The 27,046-nt window shown below is 42.5% G+C and overlaps 1 protein-coding gene and 2 long non-coding RNA genes across 3 annotated transcripts; 1 reads left to right on the top strand and 2 right to left on the bottom strand.

The window, feature by feature from the left end:
- Window positions 1–5,077: 5,077 nt before the first annotated feature.
- gnmt (glycine N-methyltransferase) lies at window positions 5,078–13,680 on the bottom strand. The gene is made up of 6 exons (XM_077539489.1): window positions 13,365–13,680; window positions 9,271–9,398; window positions 8,830–8,946; window positions 8,501–8,643; window positions 6,617–6,738; window positions 5,078–6,395 (listed from the first exon to the last, which is right to left on the bottom strand). Exons 1-6 carry the CDS (start codon window positions 13,571–13,573, stop codon window positions 6,224–6,226), a joined length of 891 nt encoding a protein of 296 aa, XP_077395615.1. The 5' UTR covers window positions 13,574–13,680; the 3' UTR covers window positions 5,078–6,223.
- A 9,708-nt stretch (window positions 13,681–23,388) lies between these two features.
- Window positions 23,389–25,138, top strand: LOC144032026 (uncharacterized). The gene is made up of 3 exons (XR_013287665.1): window positions 23,389–23,756; window positions 24,126–24,212; window positions 24,294–25,138. It is a non-coding gene; the product is annotated as an uncharacterized LOC144032026 (long non-coding RNA).
- Window positions 25,007–26,318, bottom strand: LOC144032025 (uncharacterized). Its single transcript, XR_013287664.1, has 3 exons — window positions 26,069–26,318; window positions 25,410–25,640; window positions 25,007–25,131 (listed from the first exon to the last, which is right to left on the bottom strand). It is a non-coding gene; the product is annotated as an uncharacterized LOC144032025 (long non-coding RNA).
- Window positions 26,319–27,046: the final 728 nt, after the last annotated feature.

Raw genomic sequence — 27,046 nt, forward strand, 5'->3', positions numbered from 1 at the left:
AAATCCCCAAATTGTTGTGTTTCAAATCAGTTTTTGTTGCTGTTGTTGTTTGTTGTTTGTTGTCCCGCCCCTCAGCGAGGAATGTTGTCCATTTTTTGATTGTCTTCCGGGGCCCGATGGCTTGTAAACCTTCATGCAGGAAGAAACGATCGGGTGCAGTATGTGAGTCACACTTTGTGTGCCTCCAAGTAACACTCGACACTGCGTTGAAAATCTGACATGCTCTCGATCCAAATAATGACTTGGCACAGGTTAGGTTTTGGACGGGAAAATCCCATAGCAGCTGTTTGGTATTACCAACTATTTTATGATAATGACTGTGAATGGTAACAGACTGTAAACTTGGCCTCAGGAAGGGACTTCTAATAGTCTCCAAACTACATGAAGAAAGTAAATAGATACACACACACACTGTGGGGTTTACGAGTATTCTGAAGAAATGAAAACACATATTTTGAAACTATTCCACTTCTTTCATTGTGTCTACTTTACTCATCAGTTGTCCAACAGTGGCAAGTAGATTTCAATTTTTGCAAATGAATGACGGATTGATTGTGCACTGTAACTGTGCCAGAGGCGGGTTAGACTTGGTGTTGGTAATTTCCCGGACGAGTACAGCGAATGTGATCAAAGCCGATTTTAATCATGGCCAATCAAATCAAATATTTAAATGCAGCACACTCGTTATGGTGGAGCGGTGAAGTGGGCATGTCCAAAACATCTGTGCCATGAGATTGTCCCCTTCCCATCATTCATAGCCCATTCACATGACAGTGTTAGCCAGCGTGATGATTTTTAGAAATATAATAATCATAAAATAAGAACAATAATGCATTCAATGAATTGATTTCTATTGATGGCCGCTGTTTACACATTTACGAATGTAATACATCTGACTTCCAGAGTGAATGTCCACGGAGCTTGGTGTCTTTCTGCCTGTGACCTAATCATATTCAGCAAAATCGCGCTAGACAAGCGTTCTACTGTCCGCCAGCACTTAAACGTGGCCTGAGCCCTGCCTTTGAAGTGCCTGTTTTCCAAAAAATCGATTCGCATAATCGAGATTTTCATTTACTACGATTCAGAATCTATATAAAATGTCCCAAAATCAACTTTATTTATTTATTTTATACGATAAGCTATCAAATTTATAGCTAACTACAATTGTGGTCCATGCGCTGTTTTTGTGGCAAAACTGCATTTTTCTTACAATTCAATGCAAAAAAAAAAAAAAAAAGATATTCATGTATCCATTTGTCATATTACGTCTTCTAAAGCAGACTGGCGTAGATCATGACGATTATTTGCACATCCATAGTTTGAAGCAGAAATCATTGGCAATGAAATAATTTGGAATCAAAAATAGTTTTGAATCAATCGCAGGCCCAAAAATCAGAATCAAATCGAATCCTGAGTGAGTCAATGACTCCTACTGTTGACTACTTTTATCACATATACTTTCATCCTCCTTATTGGCACTGGGTGCTGCCCATCTGAGCATCCTGCAACAGTCATGAGCCACACAAAGAAAACAGAGATTCAACAACAACAACAACAACAACAACAACAACAACAACAACAACAACAAAAGTTTCTCTGAGCAATTAGCAAAGAGCAGAGCTCACGTAACATTTCACATAACTGGTTATTCTCCATCAGGGTTTCATGAAAACATAGTGGAACGTAAATGAAAAGTAATTAAGCACACTTTCAACAAACCAGAGGTAACACAAACGGTAAGGTTTGAGGTCCTTCTTGTGGCAAACATTCAGCAATGCATGACGCAATGCATGCTGAGAACAGCACAGCTTCACCGTGCAATTTTCATCAAACTAAGCCAGAAGAAGATTTTTTCAAATCTAGATATTGCACTTGACTTAGATTTGTCTTGCTTGTATTTTTATGACTTTGTCTTCTTTAGCTTACATTGTGCTAAATTAGAGTGTGCATTTATTTTTATTTTATTTTATTTTATTTTATTTTTTGGTATCACGAACGTACATTTGGGGAGTTCTGCTACAAAAAGACCGGCCTCTCCAACTGCCAAAAGAGTCATAGGCTAATGTTAAACATCAACTTCCAGGAAATATTTCAAAGCACAATACATTTTTCATTCCATCCATCCATCCATCCATTTTCTTGACCGCTTATTCATTCCGACCTCCTTTTTTAAACATTTGAGAATGAACCTCCACCGTAATTAACCGTAATTAAATCTCTTTTTGTTTGATTTGGCCAATGATGTGCTGTGAAAGCGACCCTCACCACTTTAAGCAAAACAAAGTAGCCACATCTGGCACAAATTTGTCACATCTGTTTTGCGTATTAGCTCACTGCGTGGCTGTCTAGTACTAAAATCTGACAGGATACCTCAGAGGCTGAAAATGAGATGAGCAACACACTCTTGGGAAGACGGTGTGTTCAGTGGCCAGATAGACAAAGCTGGGAATGTTTACCTGTGATAGGAGCTGCTTGATTTATTTGGGTTGAAAAGCCTCACATGATCTGGGAATTCATTGCTGCACATCCATCCATCCCTTTTCTTGACCGACTATTCCTCACGCAGGGGGTGCTGGAGCCTATCTCAGCTGGCTTTGGGCAGTTGGCGGGTTACACCCTGGACTGGTTGCCAGCCAATCGCAGGGCACATTGCTGCACAGTCTTAAAAAAAAAAAAAAAAAAAGAAAGAAAGAAAGAAAGACTACACTAGATTTAAATACAGTACATTAGGGTCTTGGACATACGACCCATATTAGCAGAGGTGGCCAAGTTGGGTCCTCGAGAGCCCCAATCCAGCCTGTTTTCCATGTCTCCCTCCTTCAGCGCAGCTGAATTTAATGATCAGCTAATCAGCAAGCTTTGCAGAAGCTTGATAACGATCCTGATCATGAATCAGGTGTGTGAGTGGACAGAAACATGGAAAAGAGGCTGAATAGGGGCTCTTGAGGACCCAACTTGGCCAACAGTAAATTTCACATTTCAAAACATGCTGTGGTATTCTTTTACTAGTTGTTGTTTTGACTTGATGCTCAGTCCCTGTCATTCAGGGGTCGCCGCAGCGAGTATACTTTTGGTACAGTTTTGCCCTTCCTTAACCAACCCATCTGGGAAACGGCGAATAAGTTGGGTTGAACATATTTGCTCCTTTTTCAGCCGTAGCGTATATGTTATGCTATACCGCCCTCTTGTGTCGAATCTGTATTCTACATTGTTCATTTTCGACTCCAGTGATAACTACATAATTGATGTTGTCAAATGTAATGACTAGAAATACAGATTTGCAAAAAAAAAAAAAAAAGAATCAATAAATGGAGAGGAAAATTTTTTTAAGGTCTTGTGCAGGACTGGTTGAGCACCACTTCACTCTTGCCATTTGTTCTTACATGGATGTGTTATCTCAATGTGGCTCGGCTCGGCTCGGCTCGACTCGACTCGACTCGACTCGACTCGACTCGACTCGACTCGACTCGACTCGACTCGACTCAATTTTATTAATAAAGCGCTTTAAGAACAAACATTGCTACAACGCTGTATACAGTGCCCTGCGATTGGCTGGCAACCAGTCCAGGGTGTCCCCCGCCTACTGCCCAGAGCCAGCTGAGATAGGCTACAGCACCCCCTGCGACCCTTGTGAGGAATAAGTGGTCAAGAAAATGGATGAATGGATGGATGGCATTGCTGTATACAAAGTGCTGTACATAAACATAAATATCAGTTTTGCAGTAAACAACAAAGCAAACATTTTGAAGTGCGAACACAAGTTTTTTTTTTAACAAGTAAATACATTTTACATCAATAAATGAATAAGAAGTAGTGAATAAAGAGACAAATAAATACATAAATAAGTAGACTAAACATCAAACTCGTACACACCACAAAACACCAGGAACAAGTCTCATGGTGCGCCAAAAGCCAAAGAATACAGATGTGTTTTAAGACGTGTTTTAAAAGAGGAAAAAGAGGGGGATTGCCTAATATTTAGTGGAAGGTCGTTCCAGAGGGAGGGACGGGCAACAGAGACAGTTGAATCCCCCCATTAGGGATTACATGCATAATACATTTTAAAAAAATGCAATTAACCTAATTAACTCTAAGATTTTGATTTCACTTGACATCATTTTCATGTGACATGATGGCCCATTCACCTCAATACAAGGTAGGTAACTTCATGTAATATTACTAGGGATGTTTGATACCACTTTTTTTCAGACCGATACCGATACTCAGACCCTCAGTACTCACCGATACCGATACCAACTGCCGATACCAGTAGTACATTTTGACAAATTAAAAAAAATCACTAAAAGATATTTTTAAACAAATATATTTCCTTTAATTTTGACCCAAAAAAAAATCAACACAGTCACTCTTCTATAGTCTTAACGCTCAAAATAAAACACAAAAATGCTTTTTTAGTTTAAGATTCACAATTTTGAAGTATTTCCAAACCGGTGGAGTTTTGGTGAAAAACTGCTGCAAGCTAGCGCCAGTTACAGGCAAGGAGGACTCACTTAACGCCTTCCCCCTCTGTCATCGGTCGCTTGTACTCGTCTGCGTCACGAGTACTCGAGTACTTGAAAAAAAGGCTGGTATCGGCCCGATACCTGTATCGGTACTCGCCCATCCCTAAATATTACATAATTCCACAACTATACCCCTATATAAGAGCAACATAAAATCTAACATAAGATGCAGCTTCTGAAGAAAAGCTTCTAATATTATTACTTTCCCAAACACAACTGAGCAGTTGGACTAGTGAAGTAAGCAGAAACCAAAAACCAAAACGTTGTAAGTCACAATTTGGCAAATTGTTTTTCTAAAATCTATACTTTTGATCAATTTACATGTGTTGGTGTCATTTTTATAAATTATTTACCAATCTGAAGAGTTGAAAACGGCTTGTTCTCTTTGATGTAATATTTATGGTTGGAAAAAAAATAAAATAAAAACTGCTGTGTTTGGAGTCTCTTGAAAAGTGACAACTTTGGGGGTCCAAGGTTCTGGCCCAACGCCAGCAGAATGTTGAATGTTCCACTACTTGAAAGGCAAATTAAAAAACAAAACACACACAACAGCACAAAATGAAATGAGGTTTAATAAATGTTGCAGCAACATCTTACAATTGAACATCTTTAAAGAAGCAGAAGCATAAGACTGTTGTGAAACGTGTCGAAATGCCTTCATTCAGTGTATTTCAGGATATTGTTCTCCAACAAATCACTCTACTATACATTTTAACACGAGGCACTGATTTACCCTGCCGTTCTAATCTACTGTACTCGCTCCATGCATTTAATTTTGCATGGTTAAAGCAGGAAAAAAAAAGTCAACACATTCAAATTACTGTGCAAATTGTAAATCAAAGACTGAGGAAAGTAAATGACAAAATGTCAAATCTTTGGTTGACAGCATATTTTAAGATGATTGTGTGTTCAAACTTACTGTGACGCTACAGCTCACATTGCTGCAAGTCACATACTAGTGGTACTATTTTCTGGTTTAGCATAAAACGAAATCACAAAGACAGAGTTAAAGATGCACAAACCTAGAAATATTCAACAAAATTCAACTCGATCTTTCTCTCGTCTGATGCCAAACGTTAGTTAGCAAAGGCTGGAACTGTCAAACAGTCACTCGGTTTGATCATTTGGCCTTCAAGTTAAAGTCTGGAAGCTTCACCAATAGGAACTGTGAGGACTGTGTGTAATCAAAACGATACCCTGCATAACACCGCAGGGAGGTTCCATTGAAAAGACGTCAGGTCGGTTCTCAAAAGCATTTGCGGCTTCTTGTTGGATTGACGTCAACAACTGTGCAAGGCTGCAGCTGCAAATGCAAGGCATTGTGACTATGCTCATTACTTAAAAGACTGAAATAGTATAAACGAGATTTCCTTTTTCTCTTTACCCTTTTCTCCCCTGGAAAAAAAGGCCATTATATGAACTGTGTTTTAAGACCCAAGTGGTAAACAAAAAAAGAATTATCGGTACTTGTAAAAACCAACCGTGAAAAATTAGCAGAAGATTGAAATGATCCACCAAGTTATAGCCATCATATTTTGGATTTTAGTGGCTACTGAGTAAACTTGTTAATTGTTTTGATCAGAAATCTGTAATCAACAGATCCAATTTGCAATAGATACATTTTCAAATGAAATATACAAGAATGAGGGAGAATGTGTGCGGTTGAACTCAAAACATTGACATTTGTGCAAATGTCTGCCTTATGCAGTTTTCTTGCAAACGTGGATGAAGTAGCACGGCGCCTGACTTTGACCAGGGACATATGCCATGAAATCTCCGTAGACGTTGTGCTCCATTTTACCGTTGAAGGCTTCTTGCAGCAGCATTTTGAAGTTCTCCAGGCGGTGAGGGTAGTAGGACAGACGGAATTTACTGGGAACACACATTTAAAAGTGAGCATGCCAGTGGAGTACGTAATCCAAAAGTAATCCGAAATAATCAAGTTACATTACTTTAATACAGTATTATGGTACTTGGCTTACGTTACCATTATACATTTTTTAAGCAGGCAATTTGGTATTTTAAAAGTAACGCTCCCAACCCTGCCAGTGAGTGAGTTCAAATGTCAGTGTCTTGAATCCCACAACACTTACCTGACCTCAGGCAGGCTCTGAGGGCTGACCTGAGGAACTTGGATGGTGTAGTCCAGAGTGATCATGTGGGGCTTGTTGTTCACCCACAGCACCGAAGTGGAAATGTCCTGAGTTAGATCGCTCTGCAAAACAAAACAATTCCACGGTGTGTTAAGTCCGACTTAACATGGATGAATGCTGAAGCTTCTTCATTCAATCATTGTATGCTTAGGAGTCATTAAATAAACAAAAATGTAGTTGGTCATGCGGTTGCCGCATGGGAGCAGACTCTGGGATTATACTGAAGTATGAAGTGGATTAGGGTTGAGCATGTGACTGTTGATTTAGCATTTATATGCAAACCTTCATCTGTATAGTCCCTAGGGTGTTTGGAAAAAAGAGAAGGAACGAAGGTGTGATATAAACAAATACAATCAAACATGGATGATCCAAATAAAATAAAACAACAAACGCATAACAGTTTTCCACCTGTTGTCCTCCCAATCATTTTTATGGTGTGGTTTGCCTAAACGGACACAAAAGCAGCACCTTGGTGTTCAATTCAGTTCAGAACCTAAAACCTGTAACTGCTTCCCAGCAACACAGCTGGACTGATTTCAGCGGACTGTGGGCGCCATTAGCGTATGGGTAGAAGCCAGAGACATCATCTGTGCAAGCACGGGGGAGAATATGCAAACTCCATACAGGAATCAAGATTTGAACCCAGAACATCTCGACTCTCTCAGACGTGCTCCAATGTTCTGCCCTTAACAAACACAATACAATGATATTCAATAAGAAATAGAACTTCAGGGCAAGAAAATCCACATCAAACTGACTTGTTTTCTACTTAGACTGAAATTTTGATGACTTAGACTTAAATATAAGTGCAATAGAGATCCTGATGTTGACCTCACGCGTCCCAAAACAGCCATTAGCGCAGCCATTTTGGCCTGATAGAAAACACATCTGCCACTGAGTTAAACGGCAAACGCCACACTTGAACAATGATTGACAGCTGTTGTGGACCAGCTGCCACAACGAGAAGAGACAAAAAATAAGAAGAATAATTGAGCAGGCTCCAGGCTACCAAAAGACGAACCACCAATGTTGCACTTTGTACATGGTGGTTAAATCAGCCGATGCTAACTGTTAGCACACGCAAAATGTGGGGGAAATAATCTGTTTCGTTCCTTTGTGCTACTAAGGTTTAATAGATATTGCACAGTTGAATTTAATAACTGACCAACACCATAAAGAAGACTTTATACGGTATAATTGACGGTGGTCGCAGCCGATTTAGAAGCTAAGTTGCTAACGTACATAAATAACACTGCCAACTGCCAAGACTTGCGTGAAACTGCTAATTTCGATGGCATTTTGACCATACATAAAGGGGAAATAAATCCGGATTGTACAAATTTATACAGCTCAGTCTGATCAGATTTGAAAGCACTCACCAGCAAGTGAGGGGATAATTCCATGTTAGCAGCGTTGCCAAGTTGGGAAAAAACAAACAAACCTCCTGACACGTCATCGGGCAATTCAACATGTCCACTTCGCCCATGTATACTATGTCCTTTTCATCAAAGTGACTGTCAATAATCTTGGACGGAAAGTTGACGGAAAAACGCTAGTTTTCGCCCTCCACAACATTGTAGCCCATTAAAACTGGGCCAATAATTTCCTATAGCAGGGGGCATGTTCAGAGAAAGTCACGATGTCAGGATCTTTATGGCTTGATCGATGTGAGGTACTCAATCGCTTAGTGAGCAGGTGTGAATCACAATCGTAACTGTTTCGTAAAGGTCCACTTCAATCACCTCCAGCTACGTCATTTGGACGTGCCTTTGAAGTTCCATCGCATTTGGTAACAAACACACTCAATTCTGTAATGGTTCATACCTTGTAGTAAACATTTTTGCCTTGTGGTGCTCGTCCAGTCTCTAGGATGTAGTCATAATTGCGGTGGTCGATAATGAGGATGCCACCGGGTTTGACCATGCTTGCGATGTTCTGAAGAGCCAACTTTTGGTCACTCTGGTCCCCTAAGGGCAGCGCAACAAAATGTCATGACTGAGACGTGACATTAGATGAAATTCAATCATAATGCGAGACCATTGATTTTGGTCACGTCTTGTGACAAGATTCAGAGTCAACAAGACTGGTGAAATCAAGAAGAATGGAAGTTTTGTAACTGAAAACAAAGTCACCACGAATTGGACCACATGTACCTTTAAAATCTGGTAAGTGGGCGAAGGAGTTTCCAAGGCAAATAACCGCGTCAAAGCCGTTTCTTCCTGGTTTCTGGACGTCTTCTGGAAGCGTCAGCCAGTTGGCTTCTTCAATCACTGCCAACGCCCCCAAAACACACATTATAACAAAAATAATCACATCAATTCATTAAATACACATTATATGTTAGTCTCATCAATTTGTTAAGCACTGAATATAATAATGAAATGACACTCAATGTGGAATTTGTTTCAGGTTGGTGATGTCACACTAGCAAACACACACATTAAAGTGCATATAAGGGCAGAGGACATTTGCACAAAAAATAAAGATGTGTAAAACGGTGAGAATGAGATATAAAATTCCACTCCACTGGATAGAACTTTTTGATGTTTCCAAACACCAAACATGGAAGTTGTACAAGAGCGAAAATATCGCACCCCATTGGTCAAACGCTGCTTCTTTTCTTCTCTCCCATCTGGACTTGAGGGCGTACTTGAGCATTTTGTCACTGGCATCCACACTCACCATATTGAAGCCCTCCTCCACCAACATTATGGAGTCCACCCTGCAAACAAACAAACAAAAAAGTTGTGGAAACAAACTCTACAATTCTTTACGACTATGTTCTACTATACAGTATGTGTTGTTTAATGGGTTCATTTAAAGATAATCTGCTAGTTTTGTGAGTCAAATGAAATGTTTGGCCCATCCTGCTGTGTGTGGACAGGTAAGACAGCAATGTTACGAGAACTGCGTTGACAGGTTTATACCTGTCCATCTACCCTTTATATGACTAGATGTAATTGCAACAGTGAATGAAGTAGGTAGAAATGGAGTCTGTATTTGTTGGCAAGTTTGGTGAGCACTAAACTTGGCTCATAAAAAAAATAAAAAACAAATAAAAATAAAATAAAAAAACAAAAAACATTTGCTGCACAAACGGTCATGTAAACGGGTTTGGGCACAATCCTGCAAGAAAATCAAAAATATGTAATGAGGCACGAATAGTTTACCAGTGTATGCCTGACTGTCATCTGCACTGTATCATTTTGTATTGTTTGGTATAGCTTTTCTATTTATTTTTATTTTTTCATTCTTTAAACACAATCCTGGAATGCCACTCCAATTCTGTTGTACAGTATCTGCCCATGACAATAAAGAGTGTCTATTCTATTCACTCATTGCTATTTACTCTGAACTAGTTCAGTCTAATAAAAGTCAAGCAAAAAAATCAAAAATAAAAACCAGTCTTTCAAAAACTCACTTAATTTTGATTGGTACTGTAAGAGAGATGTACCAATTTAACAATATGTTGTTTTGCATTTGTACTTGAAATTGATTTCCAATTCAGGATTGAGGTTGTAATCTGGAATATTTTGTGACAACGTGTGCATGACCTCAAAGGCTCCCGTTGGTGTCCCTGTTGAACAAAACAAACCAGATTGGGTAATACGCAGCGGACAACGACCTGAAAAGGTAGCGCACTGCAATGATTAACAGCAACTAATTATGGCAAGGGGAATGTTCTGTGAAAATCAGACAACAAATTATATAATCTAATTTGTGTTAACGCTGCTTGACTGGAAACAAATAATATTGATCCGAGGGTGGAGAGCTATTCATCTACCATCTACAGTGCAAGTTGAGCTGCAAGCCACTCCCAGCCTCGACTCTGAGCTGGTCACCAGGGAGGCACATTCACACCTATTGACAATTTCAAATCTTTCAAGAATTTATTATCTCTGTAGATGAGCCATTGAGTTATATGTGACAGAAAACATTTTGGGCTTCTTTAGCGGTGCTAAAAACAGTGAAGCCAGTTGTAACACCATTCCACTCTGATCACGTTTACATCGCCCCTACATGGCTATGCAACAGGCAAAACATGTTTGTTGACTGAGAAGCATACTAATTTCAAAGCAAATATTAGATAATAGGGGTGTTAAAAAAATCGATTCTGCGATATATCGCGATACTACATCGCGCGATTCTCGAATCGATTCAATAAAAAAAAAATCGTTTTTTTGTTTTGTTTTTTTTTAAGAGCTCAGAATTGTTCATTCGGTAGTCTTACCGATTCAACGTCTTATCATCATTGCCTTTTCTTTTGTGTGTGTGTGTGTGTGTGTGTGTGTGTGTGAATCCATTTTTAAACTTCCATTTTTAATGGAAAAATATTCAACAAAACGTCTGACTTCGGGTTAGGATTCACACCTTGAGCATGGAAGAATGTTATATGAACGGAACATTAAGCCTTAATATTTTATTTTAATGCTGTTCAAACATGAAACAGATTACAACCTCTATAAGACTGAAATTTCAGATAAATAAATAATACATTTTCATATAAATCTTACACTCTACAAGCTTACTGATTAGTATTTTCTAAATTTGAATGAAAAAAAATCGCAACAATCGACTTATAAATTCGTATCGGGATTAATCGGTATCGAATCGAATCGTGACCTGTGAATCGTGATACGAATCGAATCGTCAGATACTAGGCAATTCACACCCCTATTAGATAAACAAACTACTTTGCTGTGAGATAACAAATTTAAGAATGTTTAACTTTGCTTATGCAAAGCCATGAAGATGTGCAGTGCTGACCTCCTTCTAGAAACAAGTAATCAGACAAAAATGTGTAATAATGACTGTGTGACAGTCTATGACCAAATTGATGTTGTTCGGAAAAGCAAATAAAAACCATGGCTGATATTGTCATTTTACAAAATGGCAGCCCTGTGTCCGGCACCATGGACCAAATGGGAAGGTCATGAGACAACAGGGTCACAGAATGGCCAAACGTGACAGGCCGTGATTGCCGTGGATGCCCACCAAGATTTTTAAAGTGGCAAAACAATTGCCAAGGCAGTCACAGTACAGATCATGCAACTAAACCTGACACGACATTTTAGGAAGAAACAGAACTTGGAGGTGGTCCATATGTATTTCCTGGTGAGCCAGTATATGTGAATAACAAGCTCTTTTGCATATTTTGGTACAAAACATTGCTAAGTGAATACGTTGTTATTAAATTAATATTATGAAAAAAAATAAATGTGGTACAAAGCTTTCCCACTGTCTACATTTCATCTGTAGAAAGCCTTGACCAAATGTGTAGATGGCTAAACGGTAATAGACAAAGGGCTAAACCGTAATACACATTTGAGCCTCCTGAACTAATTTAGCCCACCCATGATCCATCATGATGGACCATGAGAAAATATGGAGTGGGAAAAAATGGCCAAAATCCCACTCTGCAATACATTTTGTGCAAATGGGGCTGCCATAGTCACCAGAACTCTAGTGGAAAAATAGGCTAATGTAGAGCAATTGGTGTGAACTTGTGGCCTTGTCTCAGCTGATACACTATCACAAGAGGTAAATGACACAAATGTGAACCAGTCACACTAACTGCAGCTGTTCCAGGCCAGTTCATCACGAGTGTTGTTCCGATACCGATACTGGTATCGGCAGAGGTGTCGATACTGCATTAAAACAGTGGTATCTGTATCGGTGACTACTCACAAGTAACATGCCGATACCATTAATTCCAACGCTAATATAGGATTTTGGATGCAGCATCTTGTGTCTTGCTCATGCACGACATTCACTGATATGTGACATGTTCACTGCATGCCGATCTAAGATATCCTATTAGCCCTTGAATGCTCTAAACCAATGGCAGGAGAGCTTTTTCATGTTGAGGAAAAAACACCTTAAAACTCTTTGACTGCCAGGCGTTATAAAAACAAAACAAAAAAATCCACAGTTCCAGCCGCTTTTGAGCATTTTAACTCATCTTTCAAGGCAAAAAGAATATTGTTTTCCTTTACTACATATACAATGTGGCTACGAAATGAAATATCGCATTCCATTCATTGGAATTTTACTAATCATCATGAAACGTCATTGGCAGTCAAAGAGTTAAGTATCGGCATAGTATCGGATACGGCAAACCTGAGTATCGGTATCGGGAGCCAAAAAACGGTATCGGAACAACACTATTCATCACCCACTAAAGTGATTTCCTTTACAAGTGTCAGTCACCTAGAAGTGATTATTTGCCACGTTGCTTACACCTCTACTGCCACAAAGAGACGGGAACTAAACAAACGGGTGGTGCAACTCTGCACTTTCATTATTCTCCATCCTCAACCAGATTTTATCCTCAGTTGGCCGGTTCAATGGGTTCAAATGCACCCTCCACAAGCCCCTCATTAGCAGACTATTTGAACTGGCACGTTTAATCTTGTAGGTTTTCCAACCATCGCATCTTAGTTCGTGATTGTCTATTGAGAATGCATGTTTATTGCTCGCACAGTATTTTCACGTTCCAGTTTTTCTAAAACCTGTCCAATTTGAATACAATCAATGCCGATCTAGAAAATAAACTGTAGTCATAAAATACTGGATCACTCAAAATGTATTGGTGAGGTATGTCCGCTTTGCTTATGAATAAAGGTCCAAATGTAGATTGGAGTGTCAGTTTCAGCAAGCCATTCGTGCCTCCTCGGTGTGACTTTACCCAGTTCCGCAGGCTACATCCAGCACCCTCCGGACCCCGTGTTTTCTCAGCAGTGACACCACCCAGCTTTTGTACTCCTGCGTCCTGCTCTGCGTGTTGCCAATGTAGAGCTGCCAGACTTTAGCTGCTTTGCCGTCCGCGTACTGATCAGGAAGACCCTCGGCGGCCACGCCGAGCGAGCGGGTCCGGAACACACTGTCGACCGACATGCTGCCGTCGTGGCGTGGTGTCAGTCGTTTCTCGGTTTAAGCACAGAGCGGCTGGGGTGGCAACGTGAATTGCAGGCACATGCTAACCTATTTTGCGGTTGTTATTATTTATATGAGCAACAAGGGGGCGAACAAACTTCAACCCAATGATACGCTTCTGTGAGTAGACGCCTACTTTCTGATTGGCCAAAGATAGATGCGTCACGTCCGTCTTCTGTGTTTGTTATAATATAACCATTAATTTTTCTTGCAGGAACAGTTTGCCACAAATTGTCCTGTTGCGTCACATTTATTTGGGGGAATCGTCTATATTTTTTAATATACATTTGTTTTTTGTTTATTTTTTATTTTCTGAGCCACCATCTGCTCATTACATATTTAAACGTAAAAGTATTGACATTTTTCAGCGGAGGTTTATTGCCTGTAAAACCCAAATTAGGGCAAAAATATGGACGATTTCATCATGCACTTGTGTACCGTTTTTCATGTATCCCCCTAGCGTTATATGGTCTTCCTTTTTTCAACGTCAATGGTAAATGCAGATTGCTCTTTTATTGTTCGTTGCAAACGTTAAAGTCGTTTACATGATAATAATAAAAACGGGGAGAAAAACATTATAATTTGTTCTGCTACTGCTTCTGCTATTTATTTGATCAAACAATTTGTGTTATGTTTTGTTTGTTTGTTTGTTTGTTTGTGTTTGTTTGTTTTTTATATATTTAAAAGTGAACATTTCCTGTTAGATGACCAAATTCAAATAAATGCATTCACCCAGCCAAGTTCTCACTTCATCATAGCGCTTTGCATGATCTCACGCCAGTAGGCCTACATATAAGAACATATAATATAAATACTGTCTAGTATTGGCCAATGTCTACTTGATATACCAAATATTATATTTGATCAATTCATCATAAATATGGGGGTTAAACGCAAAAAATGAAATATACTAATATTGCACATGTAACTAATTCATTGAAAATGTCCCAATTTTGGGACTAATATGATCTCGTTGAGTGACCGCTCAATTAATCCGTACTGAAAAGCAAGGCACTGTGTTACAGTTTCCTTTGGTCATGATTTCCCTATTTTTTGGATTTCTGTCCATTGATCTATGGCCTTGAGTTGTTACGTATGCTGGTGGTGAAGTTGGGTCATTGATTACAAGCTGGGGTTAGTGTTTAAATATGGTCTTATCTGGTTTAGGAAACTGGATAAAGGCAGTTCTGGGTGCTGTTCAAAGTTTCCTCTACATTTATTACGCAGAACACAATCACACTCTCTCTGGGTCATATGCATGAGATACATTTAACCCTGTTTGCTCTTTGTTCTTAACTGCTGCTTAACATACATATATTGATTGTGAGGCCACACACTTCCCAACACTTTGCAGCACTCCTTGTAAATAGTTGGTGCTCTTACATGCTTTGTTGTGAGTATGTCTATTAGTTTGTGCTGTCTAATGATGACAGACAAGAGAGGGACGTCTGGGCTTCCCTGATAATGATAAGTAGTAATAAATGGATGGATATATGGATACAAATGTATAACTATACAAAAGTTATCTGGACACTAACGCCACCCACCCCACCCTACCCTTCTTTATAGCCCCATGTACAGCAAAATAAATAATTTTAAACAAATCTTATTTTACAAAATGACATTAAACCAAAGCCTTTTTAAAATCAGTGTAGCTTTACTTCTAGACAAGAAAACGAAGTTTGCTGCTATACACATTGTGAACTTGAGACAAAAACTGTTGATTTTATTAAAAAGAAAACCAATTTTTTTTTTTTTTTTTTGGTTCATCATATTTTCATAAAGCGGCACGGTGATCGAGTGGTTAGCACGTCCGCCTCCCAGTTCTGAGGACTCCGGTTCAAGTCCAGGCTCCGGCCTTCCTGGGTGGAGTTTGCATGTTCTCCCCGTGGCCGCGTAGGTCTTCTCCGGGTACTCCGGTCTCCTCCCACATTCCAAAGACATGCATGGCAGGTTAATTGGGTGCTCCAAATTGTCCCTAGGTGTGTTTGTGAGTGTGGAGGGTTGTTCGTCTCTGTGTGCCCTGCGATTGGCTGGCAACCAGTCCAGGGTGTCCCCCGCCTACTGCCCAGAGCCAGCTGAGATAGGCGCCAGCACCCCCCGCGACCCTTGTGAGGAATAAGCGGTCAAGAAAATGGATGGATGGATATTTTCATAAAACCTTAGCTTCAGTTGCCTGGGATTAACCAAAAAGAAATGCTCCACAAAGTTAAAAATGTGCTCTTCAAATGAAGTCATTGATTCTCAAAACTGCTCCGCAAAGAAGAAAAACATATTTTCAGCCTTGCATCTGCTTAGGAAGTGGTTATGTGGGGTCCTATGTGGTCCCAGAAGAGCACAAATGAAAAATGGTGACTCCTTCCATCATTTATGTTGCCCATCGTTGACCTAAACCTTCCAATAAAAACACAGATATTTGTGTTTAAGGAGACATGCTAAAATACTAGATTTTTTTTATAGTACTATAAAATATACCTAGTACTACAGTACTATATTCATTCTACACATTTAATAGCGTGTTCACATTCGTGTGCTTTGCGAAAATGTGGAGATAGTAGAGGATCACTTGAAGAAACAGTAGATGGCGCTCTGTGACAGACAGTGACATCCAGTGGCAGCTGATGAGGCTTTTTCCAGGCTGGTGTCCTGTAAAGTGCTTTGTTACAGCAACATCCAGCCATTCATTTTCTATATCGCTTATCCTCATCAGGGACTGACTGGGGCCTATTCTAGCTGACTTGGGGCAAGATGCAGGGTAGATCCTCGAGTGGTTGCCAGCCAACCATTCGGACTCACATTCACACCCAAGGACATGCATAGCTTTGGAATGTGTGCCTGTTTGGGTGTGTGTTGGTGTGTGCGTGTGTTGATGATCAGAAGCCCGAAAACACCAACGCTAGCACAGGGAGAACATCCAAACTCCACACGGCAGCCGTGCATGACCTTATAAGACGGATGCTTTAACCCAGGGGTCAGCGACCTTTACTGTCAAAAGAGCCATTTTAGGCCAGATAAATAACCAAAAATCTGTCTGGAGCTGCAAAACATTAGAAGATTATGATGAATGAAATTATGCGTTAGTCTGATGTACTGAGAGCCATAGAATAGAGCTGTACTGCAGCATCCAATGCTTTAAGATTCCTTTTATTCCATACATTCCATCTTCCATTTTTGGATTATTATTATTATTATTATTATTTATTTTATTATTTATGTTAGTAATTTTTTATACCTAATTTTTCATACTTTTCTGACTTTTCTTCCTTTTTTTGGTCAAATTTTAGATTTTTTTTGGCAATTTTATGGACATGGTAGTTCTCGGCCTCTCTTCTTCCTTTTTGGGACATTGGACATTCCATCCATCCATCCATTTTCTTGACCGCTTATTCCTCACAAGGGTCGCGGGGGCTTCTGGCGCCTATCTCAGCTGGCTCTGGGCAGTAGGCGGGGGACACCCTGGACTGGTTGCCAACCAATCGCAGCCGCGGGGGCTGCTGGCGCCTATCTCAGCTGGCTCTGGGCAGTAGGCGGGGGACACCCTGGACTGGTTGCCAACCAATCGCAGGGCAACATTGGACATTTTATGCCTATATTTCTTTCTTTCTGTTTATTTATTTATTTATTTTACTATGAAAAAATAGATTTTATTTAAATTAGAAATGAAGAAGAAGGGGAAAAGGCAATTGTAGCCCAAATGCTGTTTTTGTGGAAAAAGGCACTTACAATACAAAATTTATAAATGTTTAAAAAAAAAAAAAAGAAGACACTTTAATGTCTCTATTTGTCATTTTGTCTTTCAAAGCAGACTGGAGTACATCATGACAATGTTGTGCGTATCTGTAAATTGAAGCAGAAATCATTTGTCAATCAAATCATTTTGAATCGAAAATCGGTCGAATCGAGAATCGATTCTGAATCGAATCGTAGACACAAAAATTGTAATCGAATCGAATCGTGAAACAGTCAAATATTCCCAGCCCTACAATTTATGGTAATTTTCATTATTTCTTCTTTAGTTTTTGGACATTTTAGAGTTACTTTTTGAATGTTTTATTGTCTTCCTTTTAAAAAAAAAAAAAAAAAAAAAAAAAAAACTTCTGAATTTTTTTGTGATTCCGAAGACAAGTTTTAAACTTTTTCATCAAAGTAGCCTCAGCAAGGATATTTGCGATATTTCTCAATAAATATTGCTTATCATTGTTTGAACTAAAGTTGTTTTTGTGATGTCTGGATTCAGGTGTATCCCAAAAACATAAAAATGTAAAAATGGACGTAAGTGTTCTGACACGAAGCGAGGAGGTAGGACTCAGACGCAGAGTGTAAGTTGGCCAACAAGGCTGCAGCTTTAATCCAATTGAACAAAAAACACCTCTCAAGGAGGGAAAAAAGGCAGAACAGAAAGAGCTCCAAACTGGAGAAAAAACAAGGGCACTCAAAAACAGGAACAACTAAAAGCGCTCCACTAGGGAGGAAAACAAGGGGCAAACTAAGGGCGCAAGACAAAGCAAGGCTAGACATCGAACAAGGGCTGTGAAACAAGGACTGTGAGGACGCTTCCATGCACTGAGATGTGACACTTCGGCAACGGAGGGGAGAATGCAGGTGGCTTTTATGTCCGGGTTGATTGGGAGCAGGTGGAAACCATCATGGGCGTGGACCGGTGATTACTGTGCAGGGGAAAGGCAAGTGACCTGAGGTGAGAGGGTGGTTAATGACTTCAAAGTAAACCGGAAACCTGAGTGCAAAAATAAAAGCATGACCAGCGTGGCGGTGTGACAGTACCCCCCCCTCAACGGCCGGCTCCTGACGGCCCAGGCAAGTCAGGATGTTCCTCATGAAACTCGTCTATGAGGGAGGGGTCCACGATGAAACGGGAGGGCACCCACTGCCTCTCCTCCGGCCCGTATCCCTCCCAGTCCACCAGATACTGACGTCCCCGGCCCCGCTTTCTGACATCCAACAACTTCCTGACCTTGTAAACCGGACCCCCCTCCACCATCTCCGGAGGGGGCGGTGCAGGCTCGGGCGGGACCAGGGAACTGTCCTGGACCGGCTTGACCTGGCTCACGTGGAAGGTGGGGTGGGTGCGGAGGGACCGAGGCAGGCGAAGGCGCACGGCGGCAGCACCTATGGACTTGGCAATGGGAAACGGGCCCACAAATCTTGGGGCCAACTTTGGACATGGTACCTTGAGGTGTAGGTTCTTTGTGGACAGCCAGACTCTTTGACCTGGCTGGTACTGTGGCGCGGGCCTCCTCTTCCGGTCAGCAGCTCTTTTCATTCTGTCGCCTTGACGTTGAAGGGCCAGTCGAGCTGCTGACCAGATTCGGCGACATCGGCGGGTCATGGCGAGGACCGAAGGAACTGAGGCTTCCTCCTCCAGGTCCGCGAAGTACGGCGGATCGTATCCGTGCACACATTTGAAAGGCGTGATTCCTGTGGCAGAAGTAGGTAAAGAGTTATGCGCCAGTTCAACCCAGACCAAGTTCTTGCTCCAGGAGGACGGATTTTGGGAGACCAAGCATCGTAGTCCGGTCTCCAGCTGTTGGTTGAGCCTCTCGGCCTGTCCATTGGCCTCTGGGTGGTAGCCTGAGGTCAAGTTCGCCTTAGCCCCTATGGCTCTGCAGAACTCCCTCCAAAAACGAGAAACAAACTGGGGACCGTGGTCGACACTATGTGCCGCGGGAATCCATGGATCCTGAACACCTGGTCGATCATGACTTCGGCGGTTCTTTTGGCTGAGGGAAGCTTAGGTAATGGGATAAAGCGGGCCATCTTAGAAAAGCGGTCGACAACAGTGAGTATTGTGGTTTTACCATGCGAAGTGGGAAGTCCAGTCACAAAGTCCATAGAAATCTCCGCCCAGGGCCTTGAGGGGATCGGCATTGGTTGGAGGAGACCCATCCGGGGTTGATTTGATGATTTATTCCGGGCGCAGACTGGGCAGGCCTTGACATAATCACGTACCGAGGTCTCCATTGAAGGCCACCAAAATCTCCGGGCGACGACGTACAGGGTCCTGCGAGTACCTGGGTGGCAAGAAAGACGAGAGGTGTGTGCCCAATTGATCACCTGTGCTCGTAGACCCTCCGGGACGTAGAGCCGTCGTGGTGGACACTCTTTTGGAGCGATCGTGTCTTGGAGAGCCTCCTTGACATCCTCTTCAACCTGCCAGGACATGGTTCCGACAATGCAGTCCCTAGGCAGGATGGGTTCAGGTTCGGCTGTTGTGGTTTCCGGGTCATGGATTCGGGACAGAGCATCTGCTTTGACGTTCTTGCTTCCGGGTCTGTAAGTTAGAGAAAACGAAAACCTGTTAAAAAACAATGACCATCTGGCCTGTCGTGGGTTCAGTCTTTTGGCGTGACGTAGGTATTCCAGGTTGCGGTGGTCTGTCCAGATGATGAAGGGGTGTTCCGCGCCCTCCAGCCAGTGCCTCCATTCTTCCAAGGCGACCTTGACAGCCAGCAATTCTCGGTCTCCCACGCTGTAATTGCGCTCAGCCTTGGAGAGCTTTCTGGACAAAAATGCACAGGGGTGCACCTTCCCATCTTCCTGGCTCCTTTGGGATAGGACGGCCCCGATACCCAGATTGGAGGCATCCACCTCGACCACGAACTGGCGGGTAGGATCAGGAACTCTGAGTATCGGGGCCTCTGTGAATCTTTTCTTGAGTTCCTTGAAGGCAGTGTTGGCTTCCGGGGTCCAGGTGAAGCGTTGCTGTGGCGAGGTCAAGGCATGGAGTGGAGCAGCGATGGAGCTGAAGTTGCGGATGAAGCGACGGTAAAAGTTGGCGAAGCCTAGGAATTGTTGCACCTTTTTTCTGGATTCCGGTGTGGGCCAGTCCCGGACCGCGCTGACCTTCTCCAGCTCCATCTCGACTCTGCCCGGAGATACGATGAATCCCAGAAACAAGACGGTGTCCGCATGAAAAAGGCTCTTTTCAGCCTTTACAAAGAGCTTGTTTTCTAGCAAGCGTTTCAGGACCTGGGTGACATGGTGCTGGTGGGTTTTCAAATCCGGTGAGTAGATCAATATGTCGTCCAGATACACATACACGAACTGGTCGAGGAAGTCCTTGAGTACATCATTAATCATGGCCTGGAAAACCGCTGGTGCATTAGTGAGTCCAAAAGGCATTACTAAGTATTCGTAGTGGCCTCGGGGAGTATTGAAGCCAGTCTTCCACTCATCCCCTGCACGAATACGGACAAGGTGATAAGCGTTGCGGAGATCCAGTTTGGTGAATATCTTGGCTTGCTGGAGCTGGTCGAATACTGAAGACATCAAAGGCAGGGGATAACGATTCTTGACTGTGATTTCATTCAGAGGACTGTAGTCAATGCAAGGGCGTAATGAGCCATCCTTCTTGCCCACAAAGAAAAATCCGGCTCCAGCTGGCGATGACGATGGCCGGATAAGTCCTGCTTTCAAGGAAGTGTCTATGTACTCGTTTAGGGCCTTGCGTTCGGGACCCGACACAGAGTACAATCTCCCCTTGGGGATGGTAGATCCAGGAATCAACTCGATCGCACAGTCATAGGATCGATGTGGGGGAAGTGACATGGCCTTGGTCTTGCTGAACACCTCCCTGAGCGGATGATAGCAGGAGGGAACGGTGTTCAGGTCCGGGTAATCCTGGTCATTTACGAGAGACACCTGTCGGATGGCAGCGGGAGGTGTCTCTGCCGCTGGCCGCTCCACCCCATGGTGGTCACAATCATCTCCCCAGTCCAGGACTCGCCCCGATCGCCAGTCGATGCGGGGGTTGTGCAACTGCAACCAGGGATGACCCAGGACCAGTGTGTGTGATGGGGACCGGAAGACATGGAAGCGAAGGAGTTCTCTGTGCTGCCCAATGTGGATCTCGAGTGGTTCTGTGACGTGCGTGATGAGGAATAGGTCTTTGCCATTGAGCGCCCTGGCCCTCATGTGGGTAGTAAGTGGTTCCGTGCCGGCCTGCAATTTCTTCACCAGACCCCAATCCATGAGGCTCTCGTCCGCTCCAGAGTCAATGAGAGCTAGTAGGTCTGTGGGAGTGGTATTGCAGGAAATCGTGACTTGCGTGAGTTTTCGGTTTTTGCCTTGCTGGTGAGTCGCGGTACTCACCGGAGAGCCTCTCTTGGTGGGACAAGCTACCACCAGATGGCCTTGTTCTCCACAGTAGTAGCATCGCCCCTCTTGACGACGTCGCTGGCGTTCGTGGTGAGACAATCGGGCGCGGTCCAGCTGCATCGGCTCCTCGTCACTCTCGCTGGGCCTTCCCGCGGTGGGTGACTGGGGAAGGACACCTCGCGGAGGGCCTCTTGCTTCCGGATGCCGGAAGAATCCGGAACCGTGTCCTTGTTGATGTCTGCAAAAGATCTCGCCGTCGATGATCGGTGCGAATGGCCAATGAGATCAATGAGTCCAGATCGCCAGGTAAGTCTACGGGCAATAGGAGTTCTTGCATAGTTGTGGAAAGCCCCTTTAAAAAGTGGTCAAAAAGAGCTGTGTCATTCCAGCCACTCCTGGCCGCTAGAGATCGGAATCGGATTGCGTAGTCATTCACCGATTCTCTGCCCTGTCTGAGGTTACTAAGCTCTCGAGTCTTTTCCCGATCCATGTTAGTTGGATCGAACACGAGACGAAGTGCCCTGCTAAACCCGGCTGCGGTTGAGCAAGTCGGGGAGTGCCTTGCCCATTCCGTGGTGGCCCAGTCTCTGGCTCTTCCAGTCAGATGTGAAATCATGAAGGCCACACGGGAACGGTCAGTGGGGAAAGCCTGTGGCGAAAGTTCAAAATGTAAGTCGCATTCGGTTAGGAATGCCTGACATTGTCCTTGGTCTCCCGAGTATCGCTCCGGGGGAGCCAGTCTCAATCCAGCCCCGGTCAAGGCTGGAGTCGGGATCGGTGGTTCTGCTGTCTCTGGATTCGTGATGGCCGGCGTGGAGGGTCGCAGGTGGCTCATTAGCTCCTGCACCTGTCCAACGAGCTCTCCCATGCGGGTGGCCATCGCCTGCTGGACCTCCTCCGTCTGCGACAGGCGGACGGCCTGTCGTCGAAGTGCAGCCTCCAACTTCTCCGCTGGGTCCATGCTGGCCGAAGTGTACTGACACGAAGCGAGGAGGTAGGACTCAGACGCAGAGTGTAAGTTGGCCAACAAGGCTGCAGCTTTAATCCAATTGAACAAAAAACACCTCTCAAGGAGGGAAAAAAGGCAGAACAGAAAGAGCTCCAAACTGGAGAAAAAACAAGGGCACTCAAAAACAGGAACAACTAAAAGCGCTCCGCTAGGGAGGAAAACAAGGGGCAAACTAAGGGCGCAAGACAAAGCAAGGCTAGACATCGAACAAGGGCTGTGAAACAAGGACTGTGAGGACGCTTCCATGCACTGAGATGTGACACTTCGGCAACGGAGGGGAGAATGCAGGTGGCTTTTATGTCCGGGTTGATTGGGAGCAGGTGGAAACCATCATGGGCGTGGACCGGTGATTACTGTGCAGGGGAAAGGCAAGTGACCTGAGGTGAGAGGGTGGTTAATGACTTCAAAGTAAACCGGAAACCTGAGTGCAAAAATAAAAGCATGACCAGCGTGGCGGCGTGACATGTTCTTCAAATAGCAGGGACAATATGCTATAATAATAATAATAATAATGATGATGATAATAATAATAATAATAATAATAATAATAATAATAATAATAATGGAATGAATAATGGTCAAATTTGGGCACATTTTCTGCTTATAGGTCGCTTGCACATCGTAATGCATCATGGGAGTTTTTCCTTCGGGCGCCATATTGGGTGTCCGCCGGTTCACAAGGTACACTCGCGAGTTACACGGTAGAGCTTATCAACCTGATGTAATTTTCGCAGTATTTTCACGATTTACCGGAAGATCAAAAACAACGATACAGGCAGAAGGTGTCTCTGTGTGGCGGGATTGATCCTAATTACGTCCTGACCAAGGGTGATTTTTTTTTTTGACGGAGAAAGCTTGCTGGCCAAATGTGACATCTCTGGACATCTTTCCCTACCTCGTGTTGACAACATGCTCCATAACACGCCAACAAATCCCTGGAGGCTTACAATTATTTTGTAAGCGGGTGGATACAGAGTGTAAACTTTAACATCGCATCAGAAGAAACTGTTGCTGTTGCACGTAAGTAAACCACATGGTGTTGGTAATTCTGCACACAAAAATGTTGATTTGTTCTCAGGCTTCCTGTTATCATTGTGTTTACATGCACAGCTAGGTTTACCTGATGTGGTTTTTCTAACAATTTTATAACAGACAAATATGGCAGAGCGTATAAGAATAAAAAGTAACTATGCACAGCCTCCCCGTGGCTTAATTAAATTTAATGCTACCCTTTCACTAGTTACATGTTACTTAATCGACTTATTCTAAATGGTTAAGGTTAACCACTCTCAGAGGACGTATTTTTAGTTTCAGTTTCCAGTACAATAAAACGTGTTCATGGTAACTACTGAGCATACTGACAGCTTTTCTTATGATCTCACGGTTAAGGAGGCTGTCACAACACCCAATTTCTGTCTGGTGCCAGATGGCAACAATTCCCATCACTTGTCACGACAACACCAATATTATTACCAGGTATGTATGGCTTTACTTTTTGTAGTTTCTTATTTAATTCTATGTTTCATATTTTCATTACAATGTTTGTAATATTTTCAGATTCAGGCACAGATGAGTTTAACTGGACGGACTTCTGCGACTTTGTGGTGTGGACAAAGTGTGATTGAGCGAGTCCACCCAGATCGCTCGTTTTGGCCAGCTGGAAAAGCCAGAGTTTTTTTTCCCCAAAATCCCCTCCTTACCTGAACTGCTCGGGAGAGCATTTACTAGATCAGCAGTGGACTTCCAGTGTTCCTGCTCAGCCGCTGTCACCTACCACTTGCTCATGTACTTCAAAGATGAGGAATAAAGTAGTTTTTTGTGCTGCAGCAGATTGTAAAATCAAATGATATCACTTGAAGTGTGCCAATCTAGACTGCCAAAAGGACAGTGGTTTTGTGACAAGTGTGAAACAAGGATTATTGGGAAAACTGTAACACAGTACTGGTACTTGTCTTACATTAAACAAATTTAAAAGAGAGCAACTTTTTCCTCTGTACATAGCATAATGAAAGTCATTGCGTACCCCATCAACATTACATCATACCGTCATCTCAGGATGGTAGGCACCTGTGCTAAAATAAACTACATTAATTAACAGTTAAATTTTTAACCCTGAAATTACTACATCTAATCATTATTCACTTCATTTTTTGTGCTTTTAGAAATAATAGAGATTTATGCCATTACTTTAAGAGGGACCATATTGCACATTGAGTCAAATCCTGTCATTTGTATTATGTATAGCTTTGTAAACAAACCCAACAATAGAATTTGTATAAACGCTGCCTTTATTAGCGCCAAACAAACAGTCGCATGTTGTCCTCCTCCAATGCTTTGATGCTCGCCTTCGTTACCATCATGTCATTGGCAATCAAGTCGGTGTGGCATGAGATCCCTAAAGAAAAAAATAAAGAAAAAAAAAAATCACAAAAAAATACAGTACCAGTAATAGGTTTAATATAGTAAAGTAGTATAGTTTTTTTGTCAGTGTAAAAGAAATGTACACATTTTGTTGCATTTTTTAATGTATGAACATTGCTACAGGCAAATACTTATTTCTATAAACACTTCCAAATGTCTCTAAAATATAAGGTGCGTGTACACACACAAACAAAAACACATACATTCACTCATGCATACAATATATCATGTAATGAATTCTGAGTGGCATACCAGAGTCAATGATGTCAGCAGTACTTGAGGGTACAGGTTACTGGAGCCATCTGGCTGCATAACTGCAACAAACTCTGCCACTTCGAGTCGTCTTTTCTTTGCTTGTCTCTCCTGTGCACGTTCATATCTTGGCACCGACTGGGCTGAGACATAGATGTTGTAACTTGGGACCCAACTTTAATGTTGGAGCCCAGTCGGGATGATTGGACAGAAAAACGGGCGCAGGGCGACCTGTTAAAATAAACAAATAAAATATGGAAAGACTGGTTATTTTACCGCAGTAGAGTGGCCGTGAATAAGTTCTTTAGCATGATGTGGAGGCTACCGGGGCTCTGTTTTCTTGCATCACCCCCGGGGGTCTGTTTTCTTGCATCAGCCCCTTCTGTCTCTTTTTTTTCCAAGTTTACATTTTGCCACCAAAAAACATGTTATCGGCATTAAAAGCCCAAGACTAATCAATCCAATTTCAGCAGTAAACACTTTGCACTGGCACTACTTGGGTGAAAATGTTCGATGTTAGCTTTCGGCTAACGTCCGCTAGCCAGCTTGTACTACCGAACTTGCTTGCTCATGAATCCAAAACATAAGCAACTTGCCCATATATGGGCGGTCGAAACGTTATTAATCCTCATGCATTAAATAAAGGTAAACAAGCTTACCGCTCACAAAGTGATCGCTGCACACACGAGCCCAAAGTAACGACTTCCCTCCGGAGTCCGCACTCCTCTGTCTCCAGGCCCTGGTTCCGAATTATTTTCGGAATTCGGAAAAAAGACCGACCATTTTCCCCCTTGGCTTTGTTCGAACAGCCAACGATACAGCAACAATGTACCATTTTAAACGCAGAAAACAAACGTGATAGATACGTGTTAGACCGAACCGCTACGTAAATGGAGGCCACCCAGCATGGCGACTACGAGAAATCCGAGGCGGAAGTGACGACATGTGCAAGCGACCTATTGGCAGGCGCAAAATCCAGTGCTGTATTTATCATCTTTGCACATGAAACATATTAAGGATGAACTATAGTATTTTGTTGGTTATTGTTTGGCTAAATTCAGTTGAAGCAACTTTTATATTGAACATACTCGTGCTGAGTATCACAGCTGCTTTTACTGGAAAAAGAAAGATAATATCTTTAGAATTAAATAACAAAAATCACAAAAATTGGTTATTTTCTTACAAAGTAGCACTCCTCATACATATCCGTCAAGCTTGCACTAGGAAATAAAAATTCCCTGTACCATACCTGGTGTTGATCATATTTATACTGTAATCAAGTGCACGGCATGGAGGTCATAATGAGGCCTTGAAGCATTTAATAAAACACAAGTGTTATAAGTTGTAAATCGATACGTTTTGACCTGAGCACGACAGGAAGGTTGATGATCTTGGTATATCTGACACATTTTCAAACTTACCAAACATACTGTGGTGTCGTAATACCAGTAATACACTGCTGGGGAGGTTCTGGAGCCCAAAACGGTCTTGAAATGTTCGTAATATTTTCTGAAGGTTACGTTTAGCTGCGATTGGCTGGCAACCAGTTCAGGGTGTACACCGTCTACTGTCCAAAGCCAGCTGGGATAGGCTCCAGCACTCCCATGACCCTTGAGATGAATGGGGGGTTAAGAAAA

The sequence above is a fragment of the Festucalex cinctus genome, chromosome 12 (genome assembly GCF_051991245.1).
Source record: "Festucalex cinctus isolate MCC-2025b chromosome 12, RoL_Fcin_1.0, whole genome shotgun sequence".
Taxonomy (NCBI): domain Eukaryota; kingdom Metazoa; phylum Chordata; class Actinopteri; order Syngnathiformes; family Syngnathidae; genus Festucalex; species Festucalex cinctus.